This window comes from Eptatretus burgeri, chromosome 12, assembly GCF_056783735.1.
Source record: "Eptatretus burgeri isolate ZD-2024b chromosome 12, Ebu_testis_v1, whole genome shotgun sequence".
NCBI classification, from domain to species: domain Eukaryota; kingdom Metazoa; phylum Chordata; class Myxini; order Myxiniformes; family Myxinidae; genus Eptatretus; species Eptatretus burgeri.
Window position 1 is genome coordinate 16488220 of NC_140972.1, and position 14710 is coordinate 16502929.

A 14710-nucleotide genomic window follows, 5' to 3' on the forward strand; every position below is an offset into this window, starting at 1 on the left:
GAGACATGAGCACCCCCCCCCCCGACCAATCTCGGAGGGCTGGGGGATCGCTGACATGCCTGTCCAATGAGGAGGGGAATGACACGAGACGGATCCCTCCCACCTATCAAGAAAAAGGAATAATTTTGTGGCGGCGACCCAGTGAGAGGGTCGGAGGGTTCGTTGGTTGAGGGTGAGAGAGTCTTCCCGCAGTGAATCGCCTGCCTGCGAGCCGGAGGAGAATCGCTTGCCTGCCTGCCCAGCTGATTTGCTTTGCCTGCCTCGTCACCTGTTTTGCCGGTGGAGCGTGCCAGCGCCCAAAGCTACCCTCTGTACCTGGTGCTTGGAGTGGCATCATGTTGCGGGTTCGAGTCCCACCGGGCCAGATCGTCGAGAACCGCACGAAGCAGAAAGGTCCAAGCCAGTCTCTTACCTCCAGCTCACCTTCCCTCTGAGCTGGGGGTATAAATAAAGGCCACGGCCACCATTTCTTTTTGGAGGGTGTGTGTCGGTGTGTGGGCCCGTCTTTTAAATAGAAACGTTTAAGTGCCGTGTGTGTAAATAGCATTCCTTTTATTCGGTTAACTCTGCCTTCTTGCGTGCTCCCCTGCCCCATTATAAATAAATATGGCTTTTGTTAAATGTTCCAGCTCGTTTCTGTGTTTCTTTCATTGGCTTGGTACGTGTGTACTGAGAAATAGCGAGGCTGTAAATTGTTCATTCGGTCCGGCGGGCCTTGGTAATCTCCGCCCGGGTTACACACGGTTCGGGCTCAGTAACGGCTCGTTCCGCTCGAGGTCCGTCGAGGGTGTGAATTCCCCGGTAGCTTTGTCCGCGTGGGTAATTAGGTATATTGAAGTTTGGCAATTGACCCTACCCCACGCGGTCAAATTATTGGCGATTCATGGTCCAATAAGGGACCTGTGCCTTTCTGACTTATCCAAAAGGCACGACCTCAATTCCGGTGTGTTCGGTGGAGCCGACTCTACTGCTCCCTCTAGCGGTCGTGCTCGCCACCGATACCCGGCCCCACAACAATATGATAAGCATGGTGTGAACATTTTTCTTGAAGAATGTGATAAATTTTCCTTGAAGATATGATTGTTGCTTTTTCACTGATCAGTATCCATTCCATTCCATTGAGACCATACTCTGTGCAGAGTGTTGGTGCTGCCTAAGCAGTCTCCTTGGCTATTGGGCACAATCCTGGATGGGTCGCCACTCCGACACAGTATACCAGCATGCTGGCACTCATTTTGCCGACCTCGGAAGGATGACGGGCAGAGTCAACCCCACCTGGTAATAATTCAACAGCTGAGCAAGATTTTAAACTCTGGACCCTCGGATCCGAAGACCACCACCCTAACCATTAAACCAACACCAGATGAGCATCATGAAAATGCAAATCCAAAACGTGTGCCAGAATCATTGCATACAAAATGAAAGGTAATGTGCAAACACATAATTGTGAACTCGAGAGTTCATAGAACACTTTACCCCACGCAGTCTTGAGAAACAAAGACATAGGCAGGGTCTGCGAGCGGAAAATTTGATTTGTAGTGATGTTGTAAAATGCCATGTTATTTTGTCCAAGTACTGCTAAACGGAAGGTTTTTGAAAGTTCCAAGAAGGCAATTTGTGTTCTCCAGTCTTCAAGTAAATAATTCAATTGAAATTAAATAAAGATAGTAAAGGTTGTAGAAAAAAAATTTGGAAGTTTTTATTACACCAACACCATTGATGCAGCATCTTTTACACCACCTTATTTAACACATTGCATGAGTTCTTCATGCCTGTTGTTTGTGTCCTTTATGACGTCCTTAAAAACAGTAAGTTCCCTGTTTGTATTAATTTTCAATATCGTTTGACTGCGGACGAGGCAGACAGAATAAAGGAAATTATCTCACTCCTCTCTGAGCATGCACGATCGGGACAAATTCAGAGCCGAAGTACTGCTAAACTGCAGGTTTGCTTTCTCATTCATGTTCCGATTTGTGTTCCAAATGCAGTATAACATTCAATTGAAATTAATTGTTCCTTGATCATAAACTGATGCTTGTAGACAGACAGATAGAAAGTGAACCAATCGCTGAACCCCGCTTTTTGTTTCACATGCGTGGGGTAAATTAAGTACAGCACAAACGGCTTTGGAATGGTTGGGCAATTGGGTTCACATTAACTGGTTGCTCACTACCTCGGGTCTATCATACAGTGACCAAGCACGACATGAATGCGTCACAGCCAAATTATACATGTGTCAGACTGCAATCTTAAGTGGGCCAAACACTTTTGTACATTTTATGTGCACCAGGGCTTTGCCAAAGTAACCACACCTTATCACAGAACCATCCTGAGCTGACGCCGCAGTTATCGTGTCCAACTGTGACGCGGCTGAGGGGGCTGAGAAGTGCGGCAACTTCGACACCAAAGCAATCGGTGCGGCTCCTTTCAAAGCGACCACCCTCCAGGAATAGCCGTCCACTGCTACGCAAGCCCCGTGCTCCATGTAGCACCACAAAGACCTTGGAGTTGGTCCCAGCTCCTCGCACATCTCCCGTGGTAATGGATATGTTATAAACGATACCTTGGATGGGATCAGGGGAAAGTCCAAAAACAATGAAATACTAGAGGGGGAGCACTCAGGAGAGTGCAAAACTTCCGCCGCCAATACTGCTGGGTCACTCAAGTGAACCTTTTGTTTTATTCATTAAATATGATGTCAACAGTGCTGACAGTTATAGTACTTTTCTCCAACATTTTTTTTTGGGGGGGGAGGGTTGGAAATCACTTAAAACATGTAGAAATGCAAAAAATATATTTTTTCTCTAACAATTTCTTTTGGGGGGGGGTTGGAAATCACTTAAAACATGTAGAAATGCAAAAAAAAAAAATTTTCTCGAACAATTTTTTTTGGGGGGGGGGATTTTTTTGGGGGGGGGGGTTGGAAATCACTTAAAACATGTATAAATGCAAAAAAATTCTTTTTTGGGGGGGGTAACAATTTTTTTGGGGGGGTTGGAAATCACATTAAACATGTAAAAATGGAAAAAATTTTCTCGAACAATTTTTTTGGGGGGGGGTTGGAAATCACTTAAAACATGAAGAAATGCAAAAAAAAAAATTTTTTCTCGAACAATTTTTTTTTGGGGGGGGTTGGAAATCACTTAAAACATGTAGAAATGCAAAAAAAATTCTCTATTTTTGGGGGGTGGTTGTAAATCACTTAAAACATGTAGAAATGCAAAAAAATATTTTTTTCTCTCACAATTTCTTTGGGGGGGGGGGTGTTGGAAATCACTTAAAACATGTAGAAATGCAAAAATAAAGAAAAATTTCTCTAACAATTTGGGGGGGTAACAATTTTTTTGGGGGGTTGGAAATCACTTCAAACATGTAAAAATGCAAAAAAATTTTCTCTAACAATTTTTTTGGGGGGGGGTTGGAAATCACTTAAAACATGAAGAAATGCAAAAAAAAATTCTCAAACAATTTTTTGGGGGGGGGTAACTATTTTTTTGGGGGGGGTTTGAAATCACTTAAAACATGTAGAAATGCAAAAAAAAAAAAATTCTCTAACAATTTTTTTGGGGGGAAATTTTTTTGGGGGGGGTTGGAAATCACTTAAAACATGTAGAAATGCAAAAAAAACTCTCTCAATTTTTTTTGGGGGGTTGGAAATCACTTAAAACATGAAGAAATGCAAAAAAAATTTTCTCTAACAATTTTTTTTGGGGGGGGGGAACAATTTTTTTTGGGGGTGGAAATCACTTAAAACATGTAGAAATGCAAAAAAAAAAAAATTCTCTATTTTTGGGGGAGGGGTAACTTTTTTGGGGGGGGGTTGGAAATCACTTAAAACATGTAGAAATGCAAAAAAAAAAAAAAATTCTCTTGCTATTTTTTTTTGCGGGGGGGGGGGACGAAGTCCAAAATTGAATGGCATGATCCTTGGACCATACCTAACCCCCCCCACCAAGTTTCGTCAAAATCCGTTGAGGAGTTTATCCGTAATACTGTTCACAAACAAACACAAACAAACAAACAAACAAACAGAAAGGGGGGATTTACATCCATCTTCGAAGATGGCGGAGGTTAAAAATAAAAACAGACAACTGCTGCTTTATTTTCATGTTAAAAGAAAATCTCTGGATGCAATGTGGTGGTTCAAAGATAAAGTACTGAACAGTTAAAAATATTCAACATGGTAAAACAAAAATTTTAAGATAGTCAAACTCGGATTTGCAACCAAATAACCAAATCATGAAATTCTCGATTTTTATTTATTTAATAAACAATTACCAAAAGCCGTTGCACTTGTATCAACAGACCAAATACAGCAAATGTAAAACGTTGGCATGACCATAGAGGTAATACATCAGCTAAAGTGCTAAGTAGGTCACGTGACCTGATGCCGCCCTGGACACTCGCCACCATGGTTTCAAGTCGTCAACATGATTTTGAACATTGAAGGCTATATTGTTAGGAGGTTAGTCAGTAATCTGTCCTGTGCAGAATGAGTTGGTCTTCTGGTGGGACCTTCGAGTGTATCCTCTGAGCATAGCTATAGTGAGAGTCCACATGAATTTGCGAGGTTGGAGGCTGTCAAGGATAGAGGTGGTCTGTATTTTGCTTCAATTGATGTATTCAAACTTGTAAAGATTTGCGAACAAATATTCCATCAAGTGGTTGTGAACAAGCCCAAGTCCAGTGGTAATGTGCTCCTTCAATTAAAAGTTGCAGCACAAAGGTGGATTCACAAGACTATGTCCTATCGTTGTCCAGGTAGCGCATGCAAATCCTTTGGCTCTCGGTGAGATAAGTCATGAGGGCCAGGTGGTTAATAAAATACGACATGTTCTTTACCATTAGATTAAAGTATCAGGGTAAGATTTATACTGATGACATTATTAACAAGTCGGAAGCTCGTACTTGTAATCTATCTGCTCGACTCAGAGTGTTCAAGCATCGGTGATTAAGTAGTTCCAAACAATGCCGGTTATTCAAGGTTTTACATAAAATGTCCTCTTTGGAAAGATAATTAATGTTAGTTTATAGTCTTTTTTTTGCACTGACAATTAAAAGTGAGTCAGTCTGGTAGTTTTCATGTATCCAAACTACAGGTGGTTTGTAAGCACATTGGTTACTTTGACACTAAATATATCTCAATATTATGAATTCTTGATTGTCCTTCCATGTATTTGTAGAAAACTAATTTCTGCAGTGATCAACAAATTTTCATCTGATCTAAATTTATATTAATTTTATCTTAATTTATATTTTATATATATACAAATTTGCCAACTATATTATTTATATACCACAATTGCTGAAGACAATAGTCATAAGAGCCCGAAAATATTCTCCAAAGTCCATTATTCCGACATTCAGTTTCCCATATACATGTAGTCCTATGTACGCTGGCGCGTCATGTTGACAGCCAATAAAATGGTGGCCACACTCCACAGCAGCTTCAGTCCCATGAGCTCAATTGATAGGCTTTTGAGCGCTCTAGTGTATGTACTACCTTTATGGGCATGGCAACAAGTAGATGAAATAGTACAAAGGAGAGGAAATTGTTGAAGGGTAAAACAGTCATAATTCATGAGTGGAAATGGGAAAAGGAATCATTACACCTGCTGAGGCCAAGCAAGAGATACAAAACAGAAATAGAAACACAAATACATACTTGCATCAGTTAACTCTCAAGGACAGCAGAGGCTACATTGTTAAAATGACAGTTACAAGAGACGGACACCAAATAGTCCAACTGGTAGAAGATAGCTTTGCACGAATGAAGCAGGTTAGAGACTGACCGGAAACAGTGTCATGCTTGATGTAATTTGCGCAACAATCTTTTTGGACAATCAAGGAGAATAATGAGGTATGTTCAGCAGTGTTACTGTTTTGGCAGAAATATGATTTTTATGTTGCATTCGTGCTGGAATAACCAAATCTCACCCCATGCCTCTTTTCCTCCAACGATAATGTCCCTCTGAATCTTTCCATCGTCCTCATCCACAGCAAGCCAGCGGTTCACTGGGAACTCATACACCTGATTCATCTCAATGTCCTCGAAAGTTACCTGCAATGAGAAACAACAAATATTTTAATACTCTTCATTTGGAGTTTCGACATCGAGAGGTTTAGCGAATACAATGTTTTTTTATTTTTTGTATTGCACGTATAGGTTCTGTGAGAAGGTGTTGTCACTTTGACAAAGCCCTGTTGCACATAGAATGTCCAAAAGTGTTTTGTCAGGTCAGGCCAGATCAGATCTGTGACTTGCTACAGGTACCATGTAAACCTGCGCCAACCTGTTTCATGATCGGGTTGTCGGTGACTAAACTGTGAACCAGGTTTTCTGGTGAGGAGGGTGTTAGGATATGGACACCCAGCAGGATTAAAAACAAAACCAGTCAAAGGGCGGAGGAGCTCCTTGTGAACCAACAGCCATCCATATGTAGTGCCCAACTGTGTCTGCGGATGTCCTCCTGCAGTTGAGTTACTTGTTTTTTAGGAGGTTGGTGGCAGGATTTGTACTCCGGCCACCATAAAACACTTAATTCCACAAAACACAAGAAAAATGCAAAGAAAACTGAAAACCGACTCTGTGAGAGTACATCCTGTGCAGCTGCCCTCTGCAAGGCAGTTCGCCAGATGACGGGGTTGGGGCAAAGCCCTTGGGACACCCACTCTTTGATGATAGGAGGAAAACCACGGGATAACCTTGCCGGGTCAGATTGCGGTGGTGTGTGTCGGGGTGGTGCTGAGGTGTTGTCGGTGTGTATCAGGGTGGTGCTGAGGTGTCGTCCACCAGATGGCGGGCTCCTTGGGTTAACCTGAGGCAGTCCATTCAGGTGAGTGCCTGGAATGACCTATCCTGAAGAGAGGATAATCACCTGTCTCTGTTATCATCTGAGCTCAAGCGTTTCAACATCGGTATTGCAGCTCTCTGAGGTTTGGAGACCAGATAGTGGCGAGATCATGGCGCGTGGATACACTAACTATTGGTCAGGTTGCTCTCATGGTTACCATACCCAAGGAGTTGCTGTGGATGTGTCCAATAACCTGACCCCAATGATAATTGAGGGAACACCAGTCAACAAGCACATTATGAGATGAAGGATTCGTCACTCCTTGGGTGTCATGTCCCTGGTCTCCATGTAAGGGAGATACTCTTCTAGTCTTGGGGGATTTCAATGCATTGACTGGAACTGATAGGGATGGTTATGAGAAATGTGTTGGTCTCCATGGGTCTGGAACTGTGAACCAGAATAGCACTAAGTTCCTTGACTTTGCAAGAAGTCATGGACTTAGGGTGGCCGGTTCATGGTTTCAGCAACCACAGACTCACACTGAACTTTGTATTCCAACGCTGGCGGTGTGGCGATGGAGACTGACATGTGCTCGTTGATGGTCGCTGGAGGATGATGCAAAACTGCAGGGACTTCCGGAGTGCTCAGTTCCTCAATACCGACCACAAGCTTGTTGTGGCAACTTTGAAGTTTCAGCTTAAATCCGGGAGAATGGTACCATCCCAGCCTAGGCTGGATGTTGGGAAGCTCAAGGATGAGAAGGTAGCTGAGGAGTTTACAAACAGGCTGAGTGGGAATTTGGGGGAGGGGGGGTCTGGGTGCTTTGGGGAATCCTGAAGATTTGTGAGGTGCCTTTAAGAATGAGCGCAAGAAGTTGAGGAGAATGAGCGTGAGAAGGAACTAAAGAGAACCAGTACGTGATGGCACTGGGGAGAATGAGCACGTGATGGCAGTTGTTCGGTCCCAAAGCTTTACCACAACACCCAACATGTCTGTTTTAAATAATTAACAAGATGGGAATACGTTAGCGTATTTCTTTCCAGTTGTACGACTTTCGACAATCCTTGCGATGTACTTAGTACCCGTGTATTACTTCCTGTGATCGTTCGGTTTCAAGCTATCACGTCAGGTGGTCATTACAATGACACACCGATCAGCAGAAGTGTATTATATTCTTGCAGCAGGTACTTCCCCAGTACTGGCAAAAAATAAAACTGCAGGTGTATCCTCATCCTGGAAACTTTCCCTGAGGAGTGAAGACGTGCCGAGAGAAACTTGTACTGAACTCTGATCTTGGATCTCTCTTCCCATAAATTGTTGAGCATCATAACCCAGTCGAGTCGAGCTATCTCAAATGGCCGACTCCATTCCGTGCAGGCCACGGTACGTCTACTTCTTCGTGCGTCTTGGCCACACCCTCTCTCCGTCCAGCTTCGTGCAACAATTGCATCGACTTGGAAGCACAATGTTGAAAAAAAAGATCCCAAGAAAGAAAGATAAGAGCAATGCAAGAAACTTTGTCCGATGTAAAAAAACCGTATTTCTGTACTCCCCCCTTTTTTCCCCCCAGTACAAGTTTTCCCCACGAAAGCTCACCTTGTCAAGAAACCAGCCCGAAGAAGATCCCTTGTTGTTGTGACCAATGGAAATTTTCTTGATGGCACCAAGATCTGGAGATTCAATGGTAAATTTGTCCTCAAGTCCACGTTCAAAATTGTTCTTCTCGTTGTCCAGTTTTCTCTCACCTAGCAGTTTCATGGATAGTACCCGGTTAAAGGGTTAATAAAACAGTGATTTTTTTTGTTTTTTTTTACACTGGAACCTTATGCAATTTAACAGTTTTGTCAACCTGCACGACACTCTTTACGAGGTGCATGGAATTTTTTTTATCTAAAATTACTTGATTCATCAAATATGGAACTGGAAACGATAACCATGACGACCGCCACAACCATTGTCAAAAGCATAGACAATGGGTAGATGGTGGCAAAAGATGCAACAAAAGGAGAAAAGGCAAACATATGAAGTTGTAAATGTGTATCTACTTTTTTTTGCTGAAACAACTCGGCAATGCAAACACAAATGTGAACCTGCAGTTTGTACAGTATGATCTGTTCGTGTAAAATGAACAAACTTCACGACCGCAACACTGTCCTCTGAAGCCACGGCTTATTATCACAAGGACGTTGCATAACAGACAAAATGGTGTTGTCGCGCTCGAGTGAGGTTAATTTGTTGTTCACTCTTGCATGGTCCCTTCCTCTTGACCAATCCATAGCAGAGGAGGTTAGCTAGTGGGGTCTGATCATTGCTATGAAATACCATTTTAACATGTTGACCTCTTGCATGACCTGCTGAGATCAAGTACAGTGTCGCGGCACCAGCGTCACAGGGGAAACACGAGGGAGAGGTTGTCCCTTGTTCCTCAACGGACTCACTGGGAATCGCAGGCTGTCACACACGAATAACTTCGTGACGCGGCGGGTCGCAAATGGACCGCGAACGCCAATAACTTGAGCAGGTGACCAGAGCCGGATTTCAGTTTAACAGCCCCCCCGGGACATTCGAGTGGTGGAGGACCCTTTCCCCCTGCCATCAACCTCTGATGGAAGGTAACCAAGTGCAGGAGGATGTCCGAAGACACAGTTGGCACCAGATAAGGATAGTCGTTGGCTCACAATGAGCTCCTCTGCCCTTTTGGCAGATTTTGTATTTAATCCTGCTGGGTGTCCATATCCATAAGTATACCCTTCACAACAGGGGGGTACGTGGTGGGGAGACCTGGTTTAGTCGTCGACTCTCAACAGTGAACAGGTAAGTACAGGTTTTTCATGATACCCAGAGCAAGTCACAGATCTGATCTGGCCTGAACTGACAGTCAGGTCAGGCCAGATCATACTGCTCATGATTACTCTCATATCCTGAATATTACACCTCCTACCCCATAAACACCTCCATCCATACTCGTTACAGTCACAACTATCTATCAACACTGTCCATAAAACCTCGTCCGTCAACCAATATCCTCAACCACCCTCCCCCGAAGTTCACTCTTTTAAAGCAACACTTTACGGAGGAGGAGATGGAGGGGGATGAGGAGATTGAAGATGAGGAGACGGAGGAGGAGACGACGACGACACACCAAACTGTTTTTTTCTCGAATCAGCAATGCTACAATCTTGCATAACTATGGGTGAGTTTGACAAATACAATCCAACAAGTCAACGATATTTACAATACCAGTCTTCTCAAATGAGTTCATCGATTAATTTGTCGCAAACCTGATACATCACAATGACGTCATATTCGTTTTTATGACGTCATCATTAAGAGAATGAGGATCTCAGCTCATTTGAGCTTGTTTTTGTGAAACGTGGTCTTTTTTTCAGGTCTAGTGACATGTTCGCTATCCGAGACATCCATATTAGAGGGTGTCTGACTGGCGGTCTATCAGGCGATTCCAAATGGAATGTGTTCACTCCAATGAACGGAAGGACTGAGGAAGTTTAGTGGTTCTTCATCATTTACTCGGAATTCTGAAACAGTCACTTTTTATTTGGAACTCGAAACGATTGAATGTAAAGCTCTGGACATGTTGCTGACACAAATGGGTTTAAGGTGAGACAAGGCCGGAGGAGCGACATTCCAGGTGCACGTTATGCTCTTGACACCTTTGCACATCCTGTTGGCTTTGCAGACACAATGTCGTTCACCTGAACCAAGCATGACACCTCGAAAAATGGCGGTTCGGATTTAGACCTGACTACACATCACTTACTTATGCTCCTCCTATCCTTCGAAATATATAGTCTAATTAGGCCAACTACATGTTGTTGACGACCTCTGAAAACAGTTCTTCCAAAAGGATTAGATCAAATTAAATAGGCCGAACCTGGAAATAAATAGTACGGAGGTATCGTATTTCGTTTCTAGGTTTGGTTTAAATACTTTTGCACCATCGATGGCAAGTTACCTGTGTCGCCCAGTTCTCCAAACACGTTGATGAACACGTCTGCATCAGTCCCTCCTCCCTTCACGTCCCCGGTAAGAACTCGAACCACGTATTTCTTTGCTAAACAACAGGGAAACCACACACCACTGAGATCAAGTCTATGCTTTGCATTCATCCATTTGGCACATTTACTAATCTGCAATGAGGACACAAAGTAATGATATATATCCAGTACAAATAACTTGAATGCAAGATGGAGGCTCATCCTGCTTGCAAGCTATCGTGTGCAGCCTGTAGCTGCTGATTGCATAATTTTCTGGGTGCGTGGCTGTGCCACTGATGCAGTGCCCTCTATTACCTGTACACTCCATCCATTCATTGGGACCATACTCTGTACAGAGCGTTGGTACTGCTGAAGCAGTCTCCTGGACTATTGGGCACAATCCTGGACGGATCGCCACTCTGACGCAGGCTCAATCATCCCAGCAAGCTGGTACTCATTTTTCCGACCTCAGAAAGACAACAGGCTGAGTCAACCCCACCTGGTGTTCATTCAACAGCCGACACTCAAGGGGCTCAAACTCAAGACCCTGAGATCTTAAGTCAGCCACCCTAACTGTTAGGCCAACACCAGGCGTGGCTCATCCTGTGTTCAAGTTTTATTCCAAATCTCACAACTTCACATCCTGTATATTATAATATGTTTGTATTTTGAAGCATATCTATGACATAGTTTGTCATGGTTTCGAGGTGAAGTCTCGTTCTTTTTCACAAAAAATAAACATGCCAGGGAGCTTTTAAAAGACATGTGACCCAAATGGGTGCAGAATCCTGGAATTCTGGTGCCATGCATGCGCTTTTTGACACACAGTTCGCAAGGACCAACAGAATGAATGATTTGCACGAAAAAAGCGAAGCACTTGTGATACGAGCTAACACAACCTTTATATTCTGAGCCATCCATCTGTTTTTTTTTTTACATTTGTGTGTATGAATCACAATTGATTCCGTTTGAATAATTCCGTTTGTGTATACGGGGTGCGTGCCACGTATCCACCCTATTTAGGCTTTTTTCACACAGTTTACGAGGATTTTTTTTTGCAGCCAGGGAAATAAATTACATTTCAAATGGAACTTCTGCCAATTGTTGCAGTCTATGAAAGACACAGAACCTCCCACGCACTGCTAAAAGCAGTATCAGCTGCTATACTGCTAGCCACAGTATCAGTTAACTGAAGTAGGCTTAGAAGCCTTCCTTCTGACAATGCCAGTGCATCCCTTAGGAAGTGAATCTATCCACTGATTCACGACTTTTACGTTCTGTATATTCACAACACAAACCAGCCTCTTTAGCATAAAGACTGACAAGAGACATAAAACACTGGTTTACTAGGCATCGGTACTGTATCTTCTATTCTTGTCAGTACTGTTTGCATTTTTGAACATAATTTTCAGCATTTAGATGAAAGAATGGCAATTTCAAGATGGATAACCATCATTGTTGTGTTTCTGAATGCAAATCGGACTCACGGATAATCGGATATGTAGGAACACGAGAAATATCCGTGGAAAGGAGGAGTCGGATTCGTACCATTTCCTGTTTTTACAATTTATCTAGCAGTGGCTCTGGTTATAACACACCCACCCGCATATGAACAGACACTTCTCCTTTCACCAATAGATGCAAAAATTGAGTATAATTTTTCTTACGGCCCCAGAACCAAACAAAATGTTTATCTATAACAGCACTCACAGCCCACACAACTCCCCTTCCTTCGAAACATCATTCCTAGTAAATATCATCATTTAAAATTAATCCTTTGCTTCAACAAGCCCCAGATATGACCTTCCCATCGGTGTTAAAAAGCACAAAGGTTTGGGTAGAACGCACACCTCTACGAAACTTCAGCATTTCACGGCCCGCATGATAAGGAGTTTTTGCTACAAGAGATCAACTTTCCGGATGAGTTGATCAGAAAATTCTCCAAATCTTTTGTTGTGCAGAGGCACGCCAATTTCTTGCAAGTACGATTTCAAGTATTATTGGTTTCTTTAAAAGCTTGGTGAGCCATTTCATGCTGCAATCCCTATCTGGCATATATGACACGTCCAGGCTGCCCCGATGGACCGTTACTTGGGATTTCTGCGCATGCGCACTGCATATTCTGTGCCGGATTACATCATTTCAAAAGTCGCATACAGTAAGAGCTCAAATATCAGGGGTTCTCATATCATGGGTTTCGACCAATCACAGACATCCTATTGTGTTTCCAAATTGTTATTGCGATGTTTCATTTCAGCCAATCGTGATTTTTGAGCTGAGATGAGTCATTGTTTGCATCCGCATATACGATTACTTCCCATTACGAGCCTTTTGTTGTTTCTCGCGAATGGTTAATTTTAGTAATCAGACCAGCATACGGGAACGAAGCTAAGTTTAATATTGAATGGCCAATGAGCAGGAAATGACATGAAGAGATCCTGTAATACTACATCTACAAGATCTAGCTAGTAGACAACAGTTAGTAATGACACCCAAACGTAAAATGATAGACAAAATTAGTTGTGCCAAAAGGCAGAGAAACGTTATGACATTGTGCAAAAAATTGAGTTGTTCGATAGGTTGGCAAGAGGTTAAAGTGCTGCATCTGTGGGCCGCCATTACGGGATCAATAAATCGACTGTGCAGTGAACGTGAGTCAATTACGGTAATACAGGAGAAACCATTGCAGATTTACCCATTTGAGTAGACCGGAAATGTGGGAGAAATCATTGCAGGTTTACCAATGTTTCCACGAGGCACCTGGAGCAGCAGGCTCCAGTTCAACCATGGCAGACGCCAAAGAGATGGTATTATTTTGGACGACGATGCCATCTGATACCTTCCTCTCAAAGCAGGAAAGATCTGCTCCAAATCAAGGTGGCGAAAGGATCATTTTACCCTTCTTCTATGTGGCAATACAGCAGGCGACTTAATCTTGCACCTGATGATCAAACAGCCATCACAAGTTCGACATCCAAATCTTTCTAACCAACACCCTCCCTCCTCTAACAGCATCGTTATCCCGAGCTAAGTCTTGTTTTATATTTACGGCAGAGGACAGTACGAATGAGTCCACAATATGTTTACCCTCAACCATCTCGCTATTTTGTAAGAAAAAGGTATAAGTTTTATATTTTTGTTAATTTTATGCTGTATTTATTTTATTTACATGTTTATTTCATTTAATGTTAACATGCTTTAAATATATTTTACATGTTTATCTCAATTGTGATATGCTTGTTTTTAGCTGCCGCCCACCTTCCTCGATATTTCCTCAAAGCCCAGGAACTGAACTCCCCCCCTTTTCCCATTGGCCCTTAGTTTCCACTATTGTGGTTTTAACAATCACAGCATTTTCCAGCAACCTAACCCAATGATATTTGAAGGTTTACTTTATTGCAAAAACTTGAGCATGCTGCAACTGGGTTTCAATTTTATCCAGTACACCTGTATAATGCAAAGTCCAGCAAAGGTGAAATCCAATGACGCTTAATATATGTGAGAAGTAAATTAAATCTTGGCATCGTTGTTAATTAATTCATTTGGTTGGGGTTTATGTTCCCTGGTTCAATTATGGAGAAGAGGTGTTATCCTGTGACTGTGACACTGTCAATTAAATATTTCAATGACACATCGATTTTGATTTTCAAGAGGTTATCACCGTTTCATTCATGTCCACTGGTATTTTTTGCACATATTGCTTATGCTGTATACCTTATAATGAGTGCAACCTTATACTAACCATTCACAGAACAAGATTAATTACAAGGGGCAATCAACCACATTCAATATCATATACAGTATCTTCAGAAAGTATTCACACCCCTCAATTTTTGTCACATTTTGTTGTGTTACAGCCTGAATTTAAAATGGATTGAACTTCCATTTTTTGTCACTGCTCTACACAGAATACCCCATAAT

General features: G+C 42.5%; 1 protein-coding gene across 1 annotated transcript in view; it reads right to left on the bottom strand.

Moving 5' to 3' along the window:
- LOXHD1 (lipoxygenase homology PLAT domains 1) overlaps positions 1-14710 on the bottom strand; it is a 197872-nt gene that overhangs the window by 173023 nt on the left and 10139 nt on the right. The window contains exons 5-8 of the mRNA XM_085849094.1: positions 10768-10866; positions 8391-8539; positions 5938-6061; positions 2313-2563 (exon numbers count right to left, since the gene is read on the bottom strand). Of these exons, the coding sequence (XP_085705220.1) occupies positions 2313-2563; positions 5938-6061; positions 8391-8539; positions 10768-10866 (623 nt within the window). The remainder of the gene's footprint in view (positions 1-2312; positions 2564-5937; positions 6062-8390; positions 8540-10767; positions 10867-14710) is intronic.